Raw genomic sequence first — 21,033 nt, 5'->3', positions numbered from 1 at the left:
TGTTAATATCTGATTGTGTGCAGCAGGGTAGGGAATGTTTTCAGCCTAATGGCAGAAATGGCTTTGGGCAAGCATGCTTAACGGCAGAGACAACAAATTCTCCCTGACTCCCTTATTTAGCAATGGAGGTGGTGGTGGGGAAATCTCTTACCTAAAAAAGGTGGGGTAAGAGATTCTGCCTGAGTGCAGAGAAAGGTCCTCTGTAAGCCATATTGTGCTCATGGGCCAGAGTCTCCCCCATACCTGATAAATGCCATAGTTTATTAAATGCATTGTTACACTAAATCTATTTGTTTGAAATAAAAATTTAAAAATACAAAATTAATAATAAAATATTTAATAAAATAGTACTGAGAAAAAACTCAGTAAATAGCTCAAAGAAAGAATGAAATTAATGGAATATTTGCATTCTTCTGCAATTCACATTTTGAATTTTAAAATACAGACCTAAATACAAATAATACAGATCTGAATTTGAAACCTGGTTATCAATTAGCAAGTTTTCTGGATATAGGCAATTAAATTCAAATGCAGCTGGCAAAAACTTTGTATTAAGATCTGTATGATGAAAAACTGAAAAACATTCCATCCTTGCGGGGTTTGGGTACAATAAATTAAACAAATAAATAAAAAAATGTTTGAAAATTCAGCCTTTAAACTGAGCAATGGCATATGTAGATGTGGGAATGGAGCAATTTTACTGCAATTTTAGATAGCTTTGCAAAAGAGCAGTTGGGTTCCTTATGTTTTCCTCTGCTCTTTCATCCATTCCATTACTTCAGTTGTTCCATTTCCACAGTAAGATTACACGAATAATGGATACAAAAGGAATCCTTAGCACAGATATTCTTTATATTTGATACCCTGCAAGTTGCCAAGAACTACAGGTTATTTCTACTTTACATGTCAGAATGAATTTCTTCATTTATTTGAAGACCTGGAGAGTTATCGTAGGCAAAAAGGTTGAGACTTCAATATCAGAGTTTCTGTCCAGAGCCTTGTGATGCTCTTCCCAGAAGGGTAGAAATAATAGTGATTCTGGGGAGATGTACATGAGTTGTTTTTACTTGCCATGACTTTTTTTTCTCTTGAAAAATTTTAAAAATGTCATTTCACTGCAAGCAAAGGAACAAAATTTATTTTTAGTTTTTTGTGGGGTTTTGGGCTATGTGGACATGTTCTAGAAAGTTTATTCCTGATGTTTCACCAGCATCTGTGGCTGGCAACTTCAGAGAAATAGCATTCTCTGAAGCTGCTAGACACAGATGCTGGCGAAACGTCAGAAATAAGCTCTTGGATTTAATACTTTTTTAAGGAGGGGAGGGTATTAGGGATTTTATATGTTCTGTATTTTTAACTTTGCTAGCTGCCCTGATTGTTCTCACAGGGGCGGGATACAAATTATTATTATTATTATTATTATTATTATTATTATTATTATTATGGCCACATAGCCCAAAACCCCACAAAAAACTATGGATGCTGGCCATGAAAGCCTCCAGCTTCACATCAAATTTTATTTTGTTCCATTTGCTCTAAGGCCAGTCCAAATTTTTCCATATAATTGGGCCATTTTTATTGCTGGGAGTGCTATGGTTGCAGGGGATCCTTATCTTACCTCCTACATTCCCTATTTCCTCCTTTGCTGAGGTCAGACTTGGACCTCATAGGATGAAGGGAGCAAAGTATGGTCCATAGGCCATATGTACACTCATTTTTTTTTAGCAATAGCAGCTTCATTTATATACTGCTTCATACCACCTATGCAGTCTCTAAGTGGCTTACAACTCTAAGCTAATTGCCCCCAACAAGCTGGCTACTCATTTTAGGGACCTCAGAAGGAAGCAAGCTTGAGCCCTGGCTAGTACTGAACTCACAACCTTATGGTTTGAGATTGAGTGGCTGCAGCACAGGCATTTAACTACTGCACCACTAGGGCTCTTCATATTACTCATAGGACTTCATATTACTCAAGGGATCCATTCTGGGACCCACTGTCTATAACAAATTTTGCATATAATCTGGAATGCTATTTCTCTTACTTGAAATGAATGACAAAGTGTTCTCTTCAGGCATTATCTAAGTCATCGAGCACAATTCTATGGTATGCTTCTAGTGGCCATTGGCCAGAGAGTCATGCTGTATGATTTAGAAATGCCTAAAGATTTGTTCCCTCTAGGCATTTTCTAGGTCCTCCAGTGCAATTCTATGGTATGCTTCTGATGTAAGTTGACTGGGACAGTATGCAAAAATGACCAACGAAGGACCTACAGGTCTTCGTGTATAACTGAAACCACAAAATATGAACTCCTGTAATAAAGGGTACTAGTGTAATTGATTTTAGCTATATTCTGATGTAATCTATGTTGTAAACTGCCCTGATCTGATACTGGGAGAAAGATAGGACATAAATCAAAGCAATCAATACATTTTGCAGGCTCCCTGAACTTGTTTTAATTGACACTTTGATCTGCCACTGAAATTCAACAGAAACCCACTAAATGGAGTATAGTCAATGGGGAAATAAACTAAATGCTATCTAATTACTGGAATAATCAGTTTCATAGTCAATATCATAGTCAATTTAATTCTTTTTAGTTCAAAATCAATAATCAGTATCATTTGTATATGATTGATTTTAGTTATATTCTTTTTAATCTGCATTGTCAGCTGAACTGATCCCGTAATGGGAATACAGCTGGATATAAATTAAATCAGTCAGTCAATCAATCAGGTTTGTAGACCTCCTATCTTCCCTTGACTTTTTTTTAAATGACATTTTGGTTTGCCAGTGAAATCCAGCAGTACCCCACTAAATGCAGTATGCAGGGAATATAAACTAAACGCTTTGTAGTTAATGGAATAATCAGTTTCATAAGCAATATCATAATCAGTTTAATTCCTTTTCAGATCAAATCCAGCAGCCAGTATCTTATTAATAAAAGTCAATTTAAAAATTCTGGTTCATTTACATATGAAAATATTTTAATACCTGAGTAGGACTTGAGGGGGCATTTTTGTGGAGAATAAGCGAGGGGAATTTTAAGGAATATCATGGAATCACAGAGTTGGACGAGACCAGAAGGGCCACCCTGTCCAACCCTGCCAAGCAGGAACTCACAATCAAAGCATCTGTTTAATATGTAATGAAGATTTTTAAAAAAATAATTGTAGTATTTTTAAATGTATTTTTCACATATGTTATGTAAACTTTTATTTATTTTTAACAACACAAAACAAACAAAACAATACAAAAACAAATAAGGGGAAGCCCTTGAGTGCTTGGCCATCCTAAAAAGTAATTTGTCATAGAAATCACCATAGAAACATTCAGTGACAGCTGCTGGGAAACAGGAATGAAAGTGCTGGCTGGGAAATGAAATATGAGATTGGCCCTCCCCACTAGATTAGAGCTCTTTTTCTAAGACTGAAGGGTGGATTCAGCTAATTCCTATGCCCCCTGGGATCCCACGATAAAACACAATTGACGACTGTAATAATATTCAAAATCTATTTCATGAAGAGCCTTGTTAAGTGTCAAGACAGAGCTAACTCTGATTTTGCAAACCCTGTGAATAGTAATGTTTTGAAAAAGACAAAACAATGCTTCTTACCAATAAACTCATGTAAGAAGACCAATGAGGCAATGTAGCAGGAAAGACTGAGTAATTCTGCTACTATCATGAGCCAGTGCCAGGTCTGGATTGTCAGTGCCACCATCAACAGTTCAGTGAGGATCAAGGATGTGAAGGAAATTGCCACAATGTGGACAAACTCTGATTCAAACAGCAGGAGTGCACCATACATGATGATACTCCCTGTTAAGGGAAGGGAAAGACAGCTGTGGTTACAGGCCTCACCAACAGAAAATATGTACAAAATACATAAAACAGTGGGAATCAGCAGCATTAAAAATCCTTATCTTAGTTGTCTAAATTGAAAGATATCCTATCCTTGTCAATAGCATGGCAACTTCTACTCAGTTCAGGCAAACAGACATAAGTCTCATTTAGACTTTGGCTGCATCCATACTGCAGAAATAATCCAGGCTGACACCATTATAATTGCAATGGTTCAATGTTATGGAATTCTGGAAATTGTAGTTTTGTGCAGAGGGCTCTGGTGCCACAACAAACTACAGCTTTCAGAATTGCACAGCATAGTAGAACCATAAAGTTGAAAGAGACCACAAGGACCATCCAGTCCAACCCCCTGCCCTGCAGGAACCCTCCATCAAAGCATTTCTGACAGATGGCCATCCAGCCTCTGTTTAAAGACCTCTAAGGAAGGAGACTCCACTACACTCCGAGGGAGTTTGTTCCACTGTCGAACAGCCCTTACTGTCAGGAAGTTCCTCCTAATGTTTAGGTGGCATCTCTTTTCCTGTAGCTTGCATCCATTGTTCTGGGTCCTGTTCTCCGGAGCAGCAGAAAACAACCTTGCTCCCTCCTCAATATGACAACCCTTTGAATATTTAAACAGGGATATCATATCCCCTCTTAACCTTCTCGTCTCCAGCTAAACATCTCCAGCTCCCTAAGTCATTCCCCATAGGGCATGGTTTCCAGACCCTTTGCCATTTTAATTGCCTTCCTTTGGCCATGCTCCAGTTTCTCAATATCCTTTTTGAATTCTGGTGCCCAGAACTTGGCACTATTCCAGGTGGGGCCTGACCAAAGCAGAATACAGTGGCACTATTACTTCTCTTTATCTAGACCAGTGGTCCCCAAACTGTGCCCTTTAAGAGATTTTGGACTTCAGCTTCCAGAGGCCTCAGCCATGTTGGCCAAAGGTCTGGGATTCTGGAAGATGAAATCCAAAATCTCTTAAAGAACACCATTTGGGGGCCACTGATATAGACACTATACTTCCATTGATGCATCCTAAAATCACATTGGCTTTTTTAACTGCCGCATTATACTGTTGGCTCATGTTCAACTTGTGGTCTACTTGGACTCCTAGATCCCTTTCATATGTAGATTCCTTACGCCGAGTGTCCCCCATCCTTTATCTATGGATTTCATTTTTTCCACCCTAAGTATAGTACAGTGGTACCCCGGGATACGAATGCGCCGCCTTACGAAATTTCCGGGTTACGAAAAAAATCCATTTAAAAAAACTGTTCCGGGTTACGAAGGTTTTTTCGGGTTACGAAAAATTTTTTGGTGCTTTTCGGCGCTATTTCACACGAAATCGCGGCTTTTCCCCATTAGCGCCTATGGGTTTTTCGGCTTGCGAAGTATTTCGGGTTACGAAAGCGGCGGCGGAACGAATTAATTTCGTAACCCGGGGTACCACTGTACCTTACATTTCTCTGTGTTGAATTTCATGTTGTTAGCTGAAAATAAAAGACTGAAAAGGTGGGGTGCCCCTTGAATATTTCAATGTATGGTGTTCCAACTGCTGTGAGAGCAAGTGAACACTTGCATATGTGGACAAGCCATTCACAGCTTATAGCCTCTGAAATGGTTCAAGATACATAAACATTTTAAATGCTGTCCAATCAATGACATGAAAAATAAAAGTCACCATATGTGGTATTATTACTTATGTCAACACAAGCACAATACAATGTGCCCTCTCCTGATGCGGGGATCCGTTCCGGATCCCTCCGCGTAAGGGGAAATCAGTGTGTGTTGAAGCCCCATAGGAAGTAATGGAGTTCATGCCTGGGGTGCGCATTGGGCTCTTCTAGCACAGCTTTTAGCGTATGCTGAAAGCTGCGTATGGTGCGCCTGCATAAAACGCAGGTGAACTGTACTTTTTAATAGAGACTGTTCATATATTTAGCTGAAAGCAATGAAGAATTCAGTAATCAAATTGTGACAGGTATGATATGTGAATCAATATTTAATCAAAGTGAAAACTATTTCAGAGTCCTCCTATTATTATTATTATTATTATTAACCTTTATTTATAAAGCGCTGTAAGTCTCCTAGAGACAATTAAAAACACACATACCTAACAGTGGGAGGAAGAGATGCATTCAGTGCATATTTAATTCACCTACCTTAGGGTCTGTGTAGACAACTGCACACTGTGCCCCAATCTGGCCTTTGCAGGGTTCTTTTTTGCACCCTGCAAAGGGTATGATAGCCGCAACAACGCAGCTTTACGGCGTTCCTTCGGCACTGCATCATAATCTTAAACTTACCTATTGAACTGAGCAGGGCTTACATTCAAGCAAACATGTTAAAATTGGTATTAAGAGACAGAGAGGAAGCAAGACTGAAAACCACTTTACATTCTGCATCTGGATGGTTTTAGAATAGCTACACATCGTCCCAGATACTCAGCTGCAGACATAACTTATGTCATCAGGATGAGTAATCTGCAATGATGAGTAATTCACAGCCTGTTTGAAGAACAATTCTACCAGTGACTCAAGATCAAGCCATAAAACACAGACCCAGGGAGTAACCTTTCCACCATCTGGGTACTGCTTAGATTTGGGCTATCCCTGATCTTGGACCATAGCTCCTAGCCAAATTGCATGGTGTGAGCCATCAAGAGGTGAAGTCATCTGACCCACAGAATGTAACAGGAGAAGACACTTGGCTTAAACATCTTTCCCACGATGTCTCACTCTTTCTGACTGTCCTGAAGCTGAATTCCCTCTAGGAAGGCATTGATATTGTTCTAATAAATGATTCAGCCCTTAAAAACATGCTGTTGTAACATTTTCTCCTGTGGCTCAGTTACCCTCCTAAAATCTTCTGCATTCCTAGACTTGCTTTTATAATAAAAAAGAAGAGGACAGTTATCACTTAAAGTGGGAGAACCTGGCCCTTATGAATCTGAAGATATACTAGGAAACAAATTCACAAGGGTTGCAATACCTCTAGCTTGGCATGTGGTGTGTACAACTCCAACAGAGGGCACTATAGCCCTGATATTCCCTAGCATGCTCCCTCACCCCTACTCCCACCCTAGACTGGGCCACCACTACTCTTCATAGACATCCAGAGCATTCAGTTCGGGACAAAGCCATCTTGAATCTCAAATTGAATTCATGTTTTCCCAGATTCTTTGCTAATGAACTCCTCTCCATTATGCAAATTAGTAATGGCCTGGTAGTGTTCAAGGGAGAGATGAGAGGGAGGGCTATAATGATCTCTAATGGCTCTACTGTAATACACCAGTGTTGAATTTGAAACTGTAGCAGCAGAACTGAATTCATTAATCTGCTGCTTTGACAGTTTATTGGAGGCCTCCTCTCTGCTGTGCTCTAGTGTCATCACAGGAGGCCAGATGATGGTATTACAGCTATCCATTGACAAGGACCAACAGGGTTCCATCCAGTCCCAAGCAGCTGCTGATCCTGGTTTGATGCCTTGCCTGAATAACACATTACTCAGGGGGACGTTAAACACTGTGCTGCTTTTGAGCCGATCATTTTTGGCTTGCTTCCAGCTAGCCAGCTTGTTTCCTGACAGCCATTCTACTTGCTGCTCCTTGCAAACAGACAAACAAGGATTGCAGCCACTGAGTGTGTAAATCTGAGAAGGCAGAAGGGAAGTGAGCAGGATTTTCAGTGCGGTCAGGAGAAAGAGAAAGCAGGGAGAGAAAATGAGTGTATGTTCAAGAGTTTTGCAGACAAGCAAAATCAGAAGGTATTAACTACAGCCAGAAATAAGCAGATTAACATTATTAGTTCCTAAATCTTTTCCTCCAAAATTTGGATTAACTTGCTGCAGACAATTGGGACATTTTAAGCAGAATATATCTACTTAACTCGGGTTGTGAAAACCTGAGGTTTGAACAGTTAATTTCAAGCTAATTATGTCAGAAATATCAAGGAAAACAAATTAAGTCACTTACCTTGGTAGATACTTATCAAAACCCATATCAAAAATGTCTTGTATGATAATGGCCTTCCCTAAAAATATGTGGACAAATAATATAAAAATTAATCTGATTCATAAAGTATAGAAATGTGAAGAAAAACAAGTAGAATATATGTTGAACCTTTAGAAGATCTTTGTAAAGCTCTGGGTAAAGCATGGCAACTTCTGATTTGACATCTTTGTCCAGAACGAGTGAGAACACTGGAAACATGGTATAGATAGTAGAGTACCTAAAACCAACAAGAGAAGAGATCCTCACTGATTTTTGCAAAATCTTTCTGGAGGTGAGGGAGTGGGACTCTTGCATACTTGTCAATGGGGTACTCTCAGCCAATGGGCCAATATTGCAGTAAACGCACACCACTTTCCGAGAGCCAGTGTCTGTATCCATGTCTTCACTCTTTGTGCTTTTTTTCTTTTATTGTTTTAAATCAAATTTATTAATGTACTTATTTAATTTATATCTCACTTTTCCCCCTGCTATGGGGCACAAAGTGACTCCCAAATTGTAATTACTATTTTGGTATTCTATGCACTCAGGGGACATTTTGAATGTTATTGTTGGCACAAGCTAGGAACCTGGATCTCAAATTCTGGGAGAGTCAGAGTTCCATGTGCAGGGTAGGGATGGACAACACAACAAGCCAGAGATCTATGGGAACCCCACTTGTTGCTTACTGGCAGCATCCTCCTGTGCGCTGCTCAGTTATTTCCATACCTGTTGCGGAAGCAGCTAAACAAACAAGCTTTGTTCCTTGGTTTATCACATTGTGCAAATGTGGGATCTTTCTCCCTCTCTGGTTTGTTTCTCTTCTAACAAACCAAAGACATACACCAAAAACACAAGGTGGGTTCTTCTTCTAGTTTGTAGGGGGACGGAGTGAAACTCTATGACTAGTTTAACTGCTCCTGCTGCAAACAGGAGGGACAGAGTAATATGCACTGGCACACTGTTCGTAATTTATAAGCTAGGCTGTGCAGGTCTCCCTGGTTTGTCATGTCCTGTGACAGCTTCCTTGTTTTCTTTTTCTATATACTACACAAAAGTATTGGAAATGATAAAAACTGGATGGAAGAAATTGAAGCAATGGAATACACACACAGAGAGGGTGTTTTTAAAAAGAATGGTGCAAAAGTGAAGCTGTTCTTATTTGGTTTTGGTCCATTATTTTTTAATCATGCTATAAGTGTGATGTAGTCATTGGAGTGTAGGGTTAGGGTTCAGTTGTCTGCTGGGCCATGGAAACCCACTCTCAGCTCCAGAAAATCCTGTGATAAGTTTGCCTTAGGGTCAACATAAGTTGGAAGGCATACAACAACAACAAACAACTGCTTTTGAATGTTGGACTGCAATTCTAGAGGCCAGGGTTTGATTTCCCGCATGGCCACGAAACCCATTGGGTAACCTTGGGCAAGTCACATGCTTTCAGCCTCAGGGGAAGGCAATGGTAACTTTCCTCTGAACGGTTTGTAGATAGACCTTGTAGCACCTTTGAGACTAACTGAAAGAAATTGGCAGCATGAGCTTTCATAGACTTCAGTCTATGAAAGCTCATGCCACAAATTTCTTTCTTTTAGTTAGTCTCAAAAGTGCTACAAGATCTCTCTATATCCTGATTCCACAGACTAACATGGTTTTATCTTTTAATTCTACCACCATGGAAATTTCCTCTGGAAAGATTTCTCCAAGAAATCCCCATGATAGCACACAACAACAACAACAAACTGCTATTACTGTCCCAGAACTATAAACCATCAAATTGTAGAATGTAGAAAAACACATTTTAGGAAATATCTTGCTTTTGTTTTCCACAAGAGGAATACAGACCATATTGCACCATTACTGTCTAGTCCTCAAATAAAAGTTGCTTTAACAGCTGAAACTGGCCCTAATCAAAGCCATGTGCTTATCACAGTGGCTTGATTAAAGTTGCTTTGGAAATGTGAATCTTCAAACTCTCATTCTGTACCCTGATAACAATGGCTATTAGCAGGAAGGAAAACAGTTGACATTTTAGCCAGTGCCACTCATTGCTGTAAATGTCTCCAAAAACATGAGGATTACAAACATATCTCTTTTCATTTTCAAGTTTCTGTTCATGTATTTTAGGGAAAGTGTTTGGCTCTTACCCAATAATGAGGAAGCCCTGGTAGAGGGGGACTGAAGCAAAGTAGAACACTGAAGAGAAGACAGCCTTGGGAACAAAAAGGAAATGATTTTTAGGCTTCAAAGTAAAGAATGTTTGATGATAAGGGTTCATCTGGATGGCTCTACAGGGTTGATTATTTCAGTGCTTGGACAAGATTGGAATGTGACACTCATGGGCAGTTATAGACAACAGGTGTTTCCCTTACTTCCATAGAGATGTAGGAGGTATGAAAAAAATATTTCTCCTCATGCTCTATACACATATTCCACTTTAGCTTCTGAGAAAACAGATGTTTGTACACATTTTGAAAATCACTTTAATTCAAAATGTGAGTTGAAGTGGGATAGATAATCATGTAGTATTTCACTTAAAACTGCCCTATTCCACCTATTTCTTCCCTCCTCAGGAGCAGCTACTAACAGCTTAACTATCTTGCTAAGTATAAAATACAAGTTCTTCCAAGTTTTATAAGAAATTCATTAGGCGTAAAATGTATTATTAATTTTGACTATGACAGAGTGATTAAATAAATTGGGCACACATGTTGACACACCATTCAACAACTAAACACCAGAATTCCAACCCTGTTCTTAAAATTTTATTTCAAAAAACCCGTTCAGGTTATCTTTTAACAGCACATGTCTACTCAAAAATGTCCCATTACTTTCAATAGAGCTTCGTCCTAGGTAAGTAGGACTAGCTCTGCAGTTTAAGATGTCTTCAGGCTGCTTGGTTCTTGGAATTTAACAACTTTTAGGTATCTTTTATGGTAGCATCCTAATCTACTTTGATGGCCTTCTTTTGAATAGGAGATAAATACTCTAAGGGCAGCAGATCCCATCTGATTTTGGAAGCTAAGACAAGTTAGCCCTGGTTAGTACATGGATGGGAGTATTTCACTAGAAAACTGCCATCAATAAATACCAGGTGCTGTAGGCTGTATTTCAGAAGAAGGAACTGGCAAAATCACCTCTGAGTGTTCCTTGCTTAAGAAAATCCTATGAAATTCATGGGGTAACCATAAACTGACGTGCTACTTGAAGGCACATACACACGTAAGCATTCAATATAGTAGTATAAAATGATTTTTTTTAAAAAAATAGTTAATCAGACTTTAACTGATCAAACAGTTAGCTAACTGGTGTTAAATAAAACATAGCATGTTATAGTAGTTTGAGTTCTGGACTATGACTTTGGGAAAGCAGGATTCAAATCTTGTCTCACTCTGACTGTGTGAATGTGGGCAAGTCACACAGTCTCCCAGCCTCAGAAGAAGGCAATGGCAAAGCCCCTCTGATCAAACCTCGGCACAAAAAATGTAGCAGATTTGCATTAAGGTCACCGTAATTTGGAAATGAACTGAAGGCAGCACACTGCCAGTCTCAATGAGAGAACCTTTCAGAAGAACACGAATGAAGGGGAGTTTCTGTTAAGTTTGAGAGTGCTTCTATTCCATATTCTTATAACCCCAGAGCCAAAACAACTTTCAGAACAAAAAATGCTCACAGCTAATCAATAGTTTGGGAGATCCATTGACAGTGATTTTTCAGTGTGTGATTCTTATTAAATAATTTCTCAGATTTTGATATAGATAGTAGTTAAAAGCCACCTAGTTTTTAAAAAATCAATGTTAACATAAAAAAAGCCAGTGCAGTTATATCCCAGTTAACAAAACCTCTGACAAGAAGCTCCTTTTTACACTTGTCCAACTCCTCACTTTTCCTCCTTATTCTCTGTCTAGCAGCCTCAGCATTGGGAGGATAGTGAAAAAGGGTTGGAAAAACAGTCTTTCAGTGTTGGATCACAGCAGCATATCCACAGTAAACAAAGCAATGAAGTCTGAGCTAGGATGAATAGGATCCTGCTCTAGTTGATCCTACTGTACACAGCTTTTGTAAACAGCATGTACCTCGAGAATATCTCACTGAGCATGTGAAAACAGCAAAATGGAGGGGAAAAGCAGCTAAGCACACCCAGCATGTTAAAAATAGAGCACAGATTTGGCCATCAAAATGGAAATTCTAAGAAATGTGGAGGTTTATTAAAAATCATCCCTGGATGCATTTTGGAAAAAGCCTTCAGCTGGTCTCTACAAGGTTCAAAATGTTTTTGTTCACATATGCAGGGCTTACCTAACTGGTTGTTTCATTTCACATGTACATATTGGTAATTTTGAATGAAAAATTGCCAAAACATGTTGAACCGCTCTTCTTTTGTGTGAAGCAGGAGCCAATCCCTTTCCTTTCCATAGTATTTACGCCTCAGGTACCAAACTTTCTGTTAAAGAGGTAATGCCCAGGAATGTATCTACTTCATTAACTTACATGTTCCTGTGTTGATCTTTCTGAGAGTTTTTTGCTGATTGCAAACCAAACAATTACTGTATTTTCTGGTGTATAAGACTACTTTTTAACCCAGAAAAATCTTCTCAAAAGTTGGGGGTCGTCTTATACGCCAGGTGTCATCTTATAGGGCAGGTGCTGAAACTTCTGAGCCGGACTGGAGAATCTGTGGTCGCCGCATATGGTGGGGGGAGCTCAAAAATGGTTGCGGCTGCTTTCCCACCATATGCGACAATCGTATGAAAGCAGCTATCGCTCTGATAGTCTTGGAGACAGTGAGGGCTGGGCAGGCAGGGAGAGCTGACCAATCCAAGCAGGCTTTGTGTACAAGGTTTCCTGCTAAGTAGCTGCATGTCATTTGAATTAAAATTACAATATTGAAATCAAATCTAATGTTTTTTAAATTTTTATTTGGTGTGTGTTGGAAGAGGGGTAGTCTTATACGGTGAGTATATCCCAAACTCTATATTTTAACTGGAAAAGTTGGGGGTCGTCTTATACGCCCAGTCGTCTTATATGCCGGAAAATACGTAACTAATTGGGATTTTTAAGTAATACTAAAGACCTAAATCCAGTTGCTGGTCCCAAAGAGAATGTATCAATTAAATCAATTGCCACTTATGGCAGGCCCAAAACCTCACTGGGTCTACTCTAGTTGGAATTAGCAAATGGATTTATCTGGGTTAGTGGTTTATATTAATTAAAACTTGATGCTCCAAGAATAGTTATGCAGATTTTTCATTTTGACAGAAGCAAAACACTATCTTAGTTATTATTTATAGATAGAGAAATGGCTTGTTTTTAGTACTCATTTAATTAATACTGATTTTTCACTTTTGCATTCTGGTCGTCCTTCCCTTGCATGGACACACAAGGACATAAAGGTACAGTAGCCATGCTTACCTGCATTGTACTAATGCACAAGCTTCTGTGGATCACAAACTGGCTGAGAGCTGCAGATCGTTTATAGCTGTTCCTCCCATGTACCATCAGTAAACGACCCAGATGCTTAAACTGTGTGATGGAGAAGTCTGCTGCAAGGGATGCTTGCTTTCCTTCCTAGGGAGATTATGAAATGATTAAAAACCCATACTTAAGAGGCAGCCATTCTCCTGCTAGAGGGGAAAAGATATTATTCAAGTTGTGAACCATCTACTGTTTTTATATTAGTCTGCATGCGAATTGTGATCACATGATTCAAGCCATGCTTCATATGACCTCACTGGAAGGGATTAGTATTGTGATAGGACACAGAAGGGCCTGAACCAGTAAAAAAAGGTGAATTTCCCTCCTTTGGAACAGGGATCCAAATCCAGATCTGAAGCTTTAGTGTTTATCTCCATGCAAAAAGAATATTAAGCTTTTACTCTAGGGTGGACAACTGCAGTCCCATTTTCTGCTGTCAGGACACTATAGGACCAAACAAACTTGCAAAAAAGAAAAAGAAAAAAGAGCAAAAATCTTTGGACAACATGTGTGTGAGTGAAGAAACATGGTAACTTTGAGAAAGGGCAACTAATGCTTATTTTGGTCAGAAAAATGGCAACTGAAGAGGGCAGAGTCTGGAGGGATTGTAAGCCAGAAAAACAGCCTTGAGGCACCATGTTTAACCCCAGGGCTGCACTTTGCTTATCCAGGGATAGCTAGTTGCTAAGCATTTAGTGTAGCACATCAACCCTCAGTCCATTCAGTTAAGTTTATCAAGTTCCTCATACATACTTTTTGATTCACTGTTAGGTTAAAAGAATGATGCTGTAGAGCAAGATTGTGACATGTGGGCCACATGCAACCCCCGTCTCCTCTTTTGTGGTCACCGTTCTCCCAAAGCCTCCCAGCCCACCCACCCCCTTTTAATGGCATAATTTGGAGCCCCAAAAGCATACAGAAAGCTCCTGAAAACAAGTGAAAATACTTGAAAATGTCTCCATCCCACCACCCACAAACATCCCAGAACCCCACATTATCCTCAAATACCTCTGTATCTCAAAATGGCAACTTGAAGTGGTGTGATGTCATTTCTGCTCACCATTTTGAGAGGCAATGCAGAGGAAAACAGGGCTTGCTGTGGAGAACTGTGGCCTGTAAGGGATGGAGAATTCCCACATGGCTGCCCACCTCTGCTGTAGAGAAACTCACCCTTCCTTCAACCCCAACTCCACAGTCCGCCTCCTGAATCATACTGACATCATTGCCACCATCACCTGCAGGAGATAACATGACTAGGAGTTGACCACACACTGAATATGAGTAGACCACAAGTAGATCACATGTTGAACATGAGACAGCAAAAAAGGCCAATGCGTTTCTAGGCTGCATCAACAGAAGTATAGTGTCCACATCAAGGGAATTAAAAGTGCCACTCTATTCTGCTTTGGTCATGCCTCACCTGGAATATCATGTCCAGGTCTGGGCAAAATTGAAAAAAGATGTTGACAAGCTGGAGTATGTCCAGAGGAGGATGGACAAAATGGTGAAGGGCCTGGAAACCATGCCTTATGAGGAGAGACTTAGGGAGCTGGGTATGTTTAGCCTGGAGAAGAGATGGTTAAGATGTGATATGATAGCCCTGTAGGGGTGTCATATTGAGGATGGAGCAAGCTTATTTTATGCTGCTCCAGAGACTACACGGACCAATGGATGCAATCTACAGGAAAAGAGATTCCATCTCAACAAAGGTCATCCAGTCCAACCTCCTGCCATGCAGGAACACACAATCAATGCACTCCCAACAGATGGCCATCCAGCCTCTGTTTAAAAAGCTCCAAAGTGGGAGACTCCACCACTCTGAGGGAATGTGTTCCACTGTTAAATAGTTTTTGCTGTCAAGATGCTCTTCCTAATGTTGAAGTGGAATCTCTTTTCCTGTAGTTTGTATCCCTTGCTCTGGGTCTTAGTCTCTGGAGCTGCAGAAAACAAGTTTGCTCCAACCTCAGTACGACACCCCTTCAAATAACTAAGCAAAACTATCGTATTACCTCTTAACCTTCTCTTCTCCATGCTAAACATACCCACCTCCTTAATTTTCTCTCTACAGGACATGGTTTCCAGACCCTTCGCCATTTTGGTCACCTTCCTCTGGACATGCTCCAGCTTCTCAACATCCTTTTTGAAATGTGGTGCCCAGAACTGGACAGAGTAAAGATGAGACCAAATTTAGGATTTTTTATTTTCTTTCATTAAATACAAGTGAATATGAAGAATTTTGCCTTTTAAATTATCTGGGACAGATGCTGAATATAAGCATATGTGAAGCAATGACTGATATTTTATTGTTAACAAGGATCCCATAAATTTGGCCTTGGTGCTCAAGGACTATTTTCAAAGATAAAATAATCTCTGTTTTTAAGCATGCTGAGACTTTGTTTCTATTCCATAGCTCACCAAAGTGCCCCTAATCTAAGAGGAGAAGAAGCAGATTTCAGTTTCTGTCAACACCCTAAGTTTTAGAGATCCAGAACTTCTGTGTCAGGCTTCAGAGAAATATGGTCAGCTGGAGAACAGAGCTGGAGGTGCCTTACCTACTGCACAGGTCAACTTCCCAGTTCTCTCCTGGAGCAATCGTACAATCTGAGCCTTCTGTGTTGGGGCACACCTGCAGCAAACCACTGCTGGACATTGGCATGCCAATTCCATGAATTCATACTCGTAGTATTTCAAGCACACCTATTCCATGAAACAGACAAGCATGGACTTATGTGACACACACATTCTTTCCATCAACAGCCCAACTTTTGTTTAATATGGCTACTAGGATAGTTCAGTTCTCACCTCCAAGGAATCACCAGAAATCACAAGGGCACAGTCATGCTTGCGGCGGAAAGCATTAAGCTCCAAGTGAGCTTCTCCACGATTGGTCACCTGTAAAAGTGAAGATTAAGCCTCAATACACAGAAAACTGCAATAAGGAATCAAGATTTTTTTAAAAACAAAACAAAACAAAACAAAAAGAGACAATACAAAATTGTGTGACTAAGAGGTGAATTGAAGCATGAAACCTGTTTCAAACCTGTACAAAACCTGGTTCTTAAAATGGATTAGTATGAATCAGATTATGACTTGAGCTACAAAGCAGGATACTAAAAAGTAAGCATGAGGAATAATGGGCCTGTACAGACAGGCCAAAATAAAGCTGCTTCGGGTCACTTTGGATGTATGCTCTTCAAATGATGCATGCATCCCAAGAGTCCAGAAGCCATGCCAAAGCCATGCTCCAGTCCTTAGGAGCTTTGGCGTGGCTTCCAGACTCTTAGGACGCATGCATCATTTAAACAGCATACCTCCAAAGTAACCCAAAGCAGCTTTATTTTGGCCTGTCTGTATATAGCCAATGTTGTTGTCAAGGTCTACATTCCCCCTTCTTGAACCATGTTCCAAATGCCAGAAAATGGTCACCACTAAAAATGAGCAGGGATATGGATTATTGTCCCGTATACAACAACATTTTCATCCAAATAGTCTCTGCTTCAGACTTGTACAAGGTTTCCTCTATCCACATTGTAGCTGAGGAACAGAACAAGGAGGAGTAAATAATATTGATAACCTGATCTCCTTGTGTGTGTGTGTGTGTGTGAGAGAGAGAGAGAGAGAGAGAGAGAGAGAGAAACATTTGTGTAGAGTCTAGAAGTTTGGTCTGACAATGCTGCATATCTGCATTTAGCCAGAAGTTCCCCAACCCAACAATATAAAGTTTTAGGTTACCTTAAGCATCATAGATTTCTATCAAACTATCCTGGGAATTACAGTTTGGTGATATGAGGATAATTTTGTTTGAGATTCCGAACTGCTCCTCTCAGAAGTACAATTCCCAAAACTTACTGGATAATGGGAATAGCTGTTAAAGCAGTTAACAATGTTAATGCAGATATGTCATATTGTTCTGGAACATTTCATATGGCTCAGGAATGGGTAGGACAATAGCCAAGCAGCAGAATATATCCTTTGCCTGCAGAAGGTCCTGGGAAGTCTAGGCCCTGTCATCTACAGTTTAAAAAGACCAAGAAACAAATGATGGGAAGTCATCTATCTGAGAAAATGCTAACTGCTGTGTTTTCCAGTCACAGTATAGTCATACTGTGAAAATACAATAATATTCCTGGGAACCTGAAATTTTGCTCAGCTTTCACAGAATACACACATATATACATACACAGACAGAAAAATACAGGCAGTGAACATCTGGTTTCCTTGTGGAAAACTAAGGGATAACAACAGGTTTGCTGTGAAAGGCAGGGAAGAGAGAAACCATGGAGATTACCGCACTGCGTTCTGAGAATGTTCCGTATCATAACGTGATGAGAACGGTCCTGGAACGGATATTACCGCATTAGCAAACTAGAATGTGATCAGAACGTGATCAGAATGACATTTTACCGCACAGTGATTCCTTTTTCTTGAAACCGTTCCGAGAACATATTCCACCAAGGCCGAGAGAAATCCATTCTCTCATTCTCCGTCTCCTGATTGGCTGAAAGAATGACAGGCAGGGAGGCAGGAAGGTAGGCAGGCGAACGACTACAGTGAGGGAAGGTGTGTGTGTGAGAGAGAGAGGGGAGAAAGAAGGAGGGAGGGAGGGGAGGGAAGAAGGAGGGATCGGGAGGAAGGCAGGAAGAAAGAGAAATGGGGAGAGATGAGCCTTGCAAGTTGCATCCCAAACCTCCTTTGCAAGGCTGGGAAGAAGGAGGAGCTCCATGCAGGTCTCTTCAAGCCGAAGGAAAGCAAGTTGCCAGGGAGGGGACTGGGCCAAGGGCAGAGCCCCGGCAGCCATAGCAGCTCTTTAAACTGGTTAGAAAAGAAGAGTCCTCTGCTGTCATCCCAATTCCCCTTTTTGGCTGCTTGTCACCCTTTTGCCTCCTGTGTGTGTGCGCATGTAATGTGTGCCTTCATAGAATCATAGAATCATAGAGTTGGAAGAGACCACAAGGGCCATCCAGTCCAACCCCATTCTGCCATGCAGCAAATCACAATCAAAGCATCCCCAACAGATGGCCATTCAGCCTCCGTTTGAAGACCTCCAAGGAAGGAGAATCCACTACACTCCGAGGGAATGTATTCCACTGTCGAACAGCCCTTACTGTCTCCTAATGTTGAGCTGGAATCTCTTTTCCTGTAGCTTGCATCCATTGCTCTGGGTCCTAGTCTCTGGAGCAGCAGAAAACAAGCTTGCTCCCTCCTCAATATGACATCCCTTCAAATATTTAAACAGGGCTATCATATCACCTCTTAATCTTCTCTTCTCCAGGCTAAACATCCCCAGCTCCCTAAGTTGTTCCTCGTAGGGCATGGTTTCCAGACCTTTCACCATTTTAGTCACCCTCCTTTGGACACGCTCCAGTTTCTCAATGTCCTTTTTGAATTGTGGTGCCCAGAACTGGACACAATATTCCAGGTGGGGCCTGTGAGCTTCCCTCCCCGCTTTAATTCTTGTCTGGCTCTTTGCTATGGAATTCTGGGAGTTGTTTGCTTGCTTTTGTGTGGTGCTCCAAACAGAGGAGCTTTTGTGGGTTCCTTCCTGGAAGGAAGGAGGAGAAGGTCCTGGGCATCCCTGCCATCCCTGTTTCCTGCAGGCTGCCAGCACAGGAGCCCTGATGAATGACACCAGAGCGCCCCCCCCCCCCCGCAGAAGCAGCCAGCCCCTCTCCTCTGCTCTCGCCCTGGCCCCTGTTCCCTCTCTTTCTCTCTCTTTTCCTCCTTTCCTCTCCCTTTCCCAACTTTCCTCCCTTCCTCCCTCCTTCTTTCCCCTCACACACACCTTCCCTCACTGCAGTCACTCGCCTTACTGCCTCCCTGCCTGTCATTCTTTCAGCCAATCAGGAGACGGAGGAATGAGAGAACGGATTTGAGAACGGATAAGAATACCGCACACACCTCTGTTGGAACGTTCTCATCACGTTTCAGCTCGCTAGGAACACATTCGATCTGTACCCTCCTGGAACACATGTGGAACACATTTAGAACGTTCTGAGAACCTGATTGGAACACATACGTGCGCTATACTCAAATGTGTTCCGTTCTCATCACGTGATGAGAACGTTCTCAGAACGCAGTGCGGTAATCTCCCATGAGAAGTTGGAATTAGAGGCATGGCTTAGAAATTCAAGCTAGAGCCTTCCATGTAAAAGGTGTAACAAAGGGAAAGCGTATGTGGATGTGTGTGCATGTATATATGTGTGTGTGTGCATATGTGTGTGTGTGCGTGTGTGTGTGTGCGCGCACACATGCATATATTATTGGCATAAAAGTTGCTCTGTATTTTGTCTCCTTTATATATTGATATAGGAGCAATCTAAATGCACCAGGTTAATTGCTTCCTACAAGAATTACTTTACTCCAAGAAACATGGACTACTTTCATCAGGACATTCTTTTTCCACTATGAGAGTCCAGCTTCATCAGATGCCTCTAGGTGTTGTGTAAATGCAGCAATGGTTGGAGAAAGATTAGGTTTGTATAATATACTCAGATTGTATCCTAATTGCACATTGGGGCTGGTGTAAGTTATTCCACTCAGTTCATAATGTAGTTCTCTGGACAAGTGCTAAGTAAGCTAGTTTTATTCATATTACTCACCAGTCTAAATATATGAATGTCCTGGGTCCTGGTTACCAGATGTGCATTCTTAGCTGTACATGTGGCTGTTTCTAGTTTATCACCTGTGAGCATCCATACCTACAATAAAATATATTCAATATTCTGAGATCAGTAATACATTTGGGAGGGGGATGACAAATGACAGAATGTTGCCCCTATAGGAAGCTTTCAACATATACATTGTTTTTAAGGTGACTTACATAAGAATCTTGGAGAGTGGAAGAAAGTCTAGCCACCATGCTTTTAAAATAGGTAATCATACAGTCCCTATACAGTAAACTAGAACTTTACTGATCAGATCCAACAACTGAGCTACACATTATACACAACAATGACAGAGTGTGAGAGCTGTATCGCTTTAGACCACTGGTATTTTAGTATGGCATTTTAAAATACTGTTACATATGAATGGCTTCACCCATACATAGAAATACATAGAATACAATACACAGAAATAAAAAAGACAGAGTTTGAAAAAGTGCAGCTACGATCAACCTTGTCAAGACACCATAAAGGCCATCCAGTCCAACCCCCTGGCCATGCAGGAAATCACAATCAAAGCATCCCTGATATTTGGTGATCCAGCCTCTGTTTAAAGGTCTCCAAGGAAGGAGACTCCACCACACTCCAAGGGAATGTGTTCCACTGTCGAACAGCTCGTACTGTCAAAAAGTTCCTCCTAATGTTGAAGTGGAATCTCTTTTCCTGGAGCTTACATCCAACACAGAACAATGGATGCAAGCTCCAGGAAAAGAGATTCCACCTCAACATTAGGAAGAACTTTTTGACAATAAGAGCTGTTCAACAGTGGGACACACTCCCTCAGAGTGTGGTGGAGTCTCTTTCCTTGGAGGTCTTTAAACAGAGGCTGGATCACCAAATATCAGGGATGCTTTGATTGTGATTTCCTGCATGGACGTGGTTTGGACTGGATGGCCATTGTAGTCTCTTCCAACTCTATGATTCTATGAAACATCTCTTCATCATTATATACAAGTCTGCCCACCCACCCATGCATAATGAGCATGCAAAAAAACAAACAAACCCCAAAACAAAACAACAAGAAACAAAAAAACAATTCCATTCATTTCCAGTCTAAAGAGGCACA

The 21,033-nt window shown here is 40.8% G+C and overlaps 1 protein-coding gene across 1 annotated transcript in view; it reads right to left on the bottom strand.

Annotated features, from left to right (window-relative positions):
- ATP9A (ATPase phospholipid transporting 9A (putative)) overlaps positions 1 to 21,033 on the bottom strand; it is a 125,987-nt gene that overhangs the window by 7,932 nt on the left and 97,022 nt on the right. The window contains exons 19-27 of the mRNA XM_042464011.1: positions 19,905 to 20,003; positions 16,108 to 16,197; positions 15,858 to 16,002; positions 14,476 to 14,540; positions 13,243 to 13,398; positions 9,978 to 10,042; positions 7,969 to 8,077; positions 7,822 to 7,879; positions 3,615 to 3,818 (exon numbers count right to left, since the gene is read on the bottom strand). Of these exons, the coding sequence (XP_042319945.1) occupies positions 3,615 to 3,818; positions 7,822 to 7,879; positions 7,969 to 8,077; positions 9,978 to 10,042; positions 13,243 to 13,398; positions 14,476 to 14,540; positions 15,858 to 16,002; positions 16,108 to 16,197; positions 19,905 to 20,003 (991 nt within the window). The remainder of the gene's footprint in view (positions 1 to 3,614; positions 3,819 to 7,821; positions 7,880 to 7,968; positions 8,078 to 9,977; positions 10,043 to 13,242; positions 13,399 to 14,475; positions 14,541 to 15,857; positions 16,003 to 16,107; positions 16,198 to 19,904; positions 20,004 to 21,033) is intronic.

The sequence above is a fragment of the Sceloporus undulatus genome, chromosome 4 (assembly GCF_019175285.1).
Source record: "Sceloporus undulatus isolate JIND9_A2432 ecotype Alabama chromosome 4, SceUnd_v1.1, whole genome shotgun sequence".
Taxonomy (NCBI): domain Eukaryota; kingdom Metazoa; phylum Chordata; class Lepidosauria; order Squamata; family Phrynosomatidae; genus Sceloporus; species Sceloporus undulatus.
The sequence above is the reverse complement of the archived record's forward strand: the minus strand, read 5'-3'. Positions and strand labels throughout refer to the sequence as shown.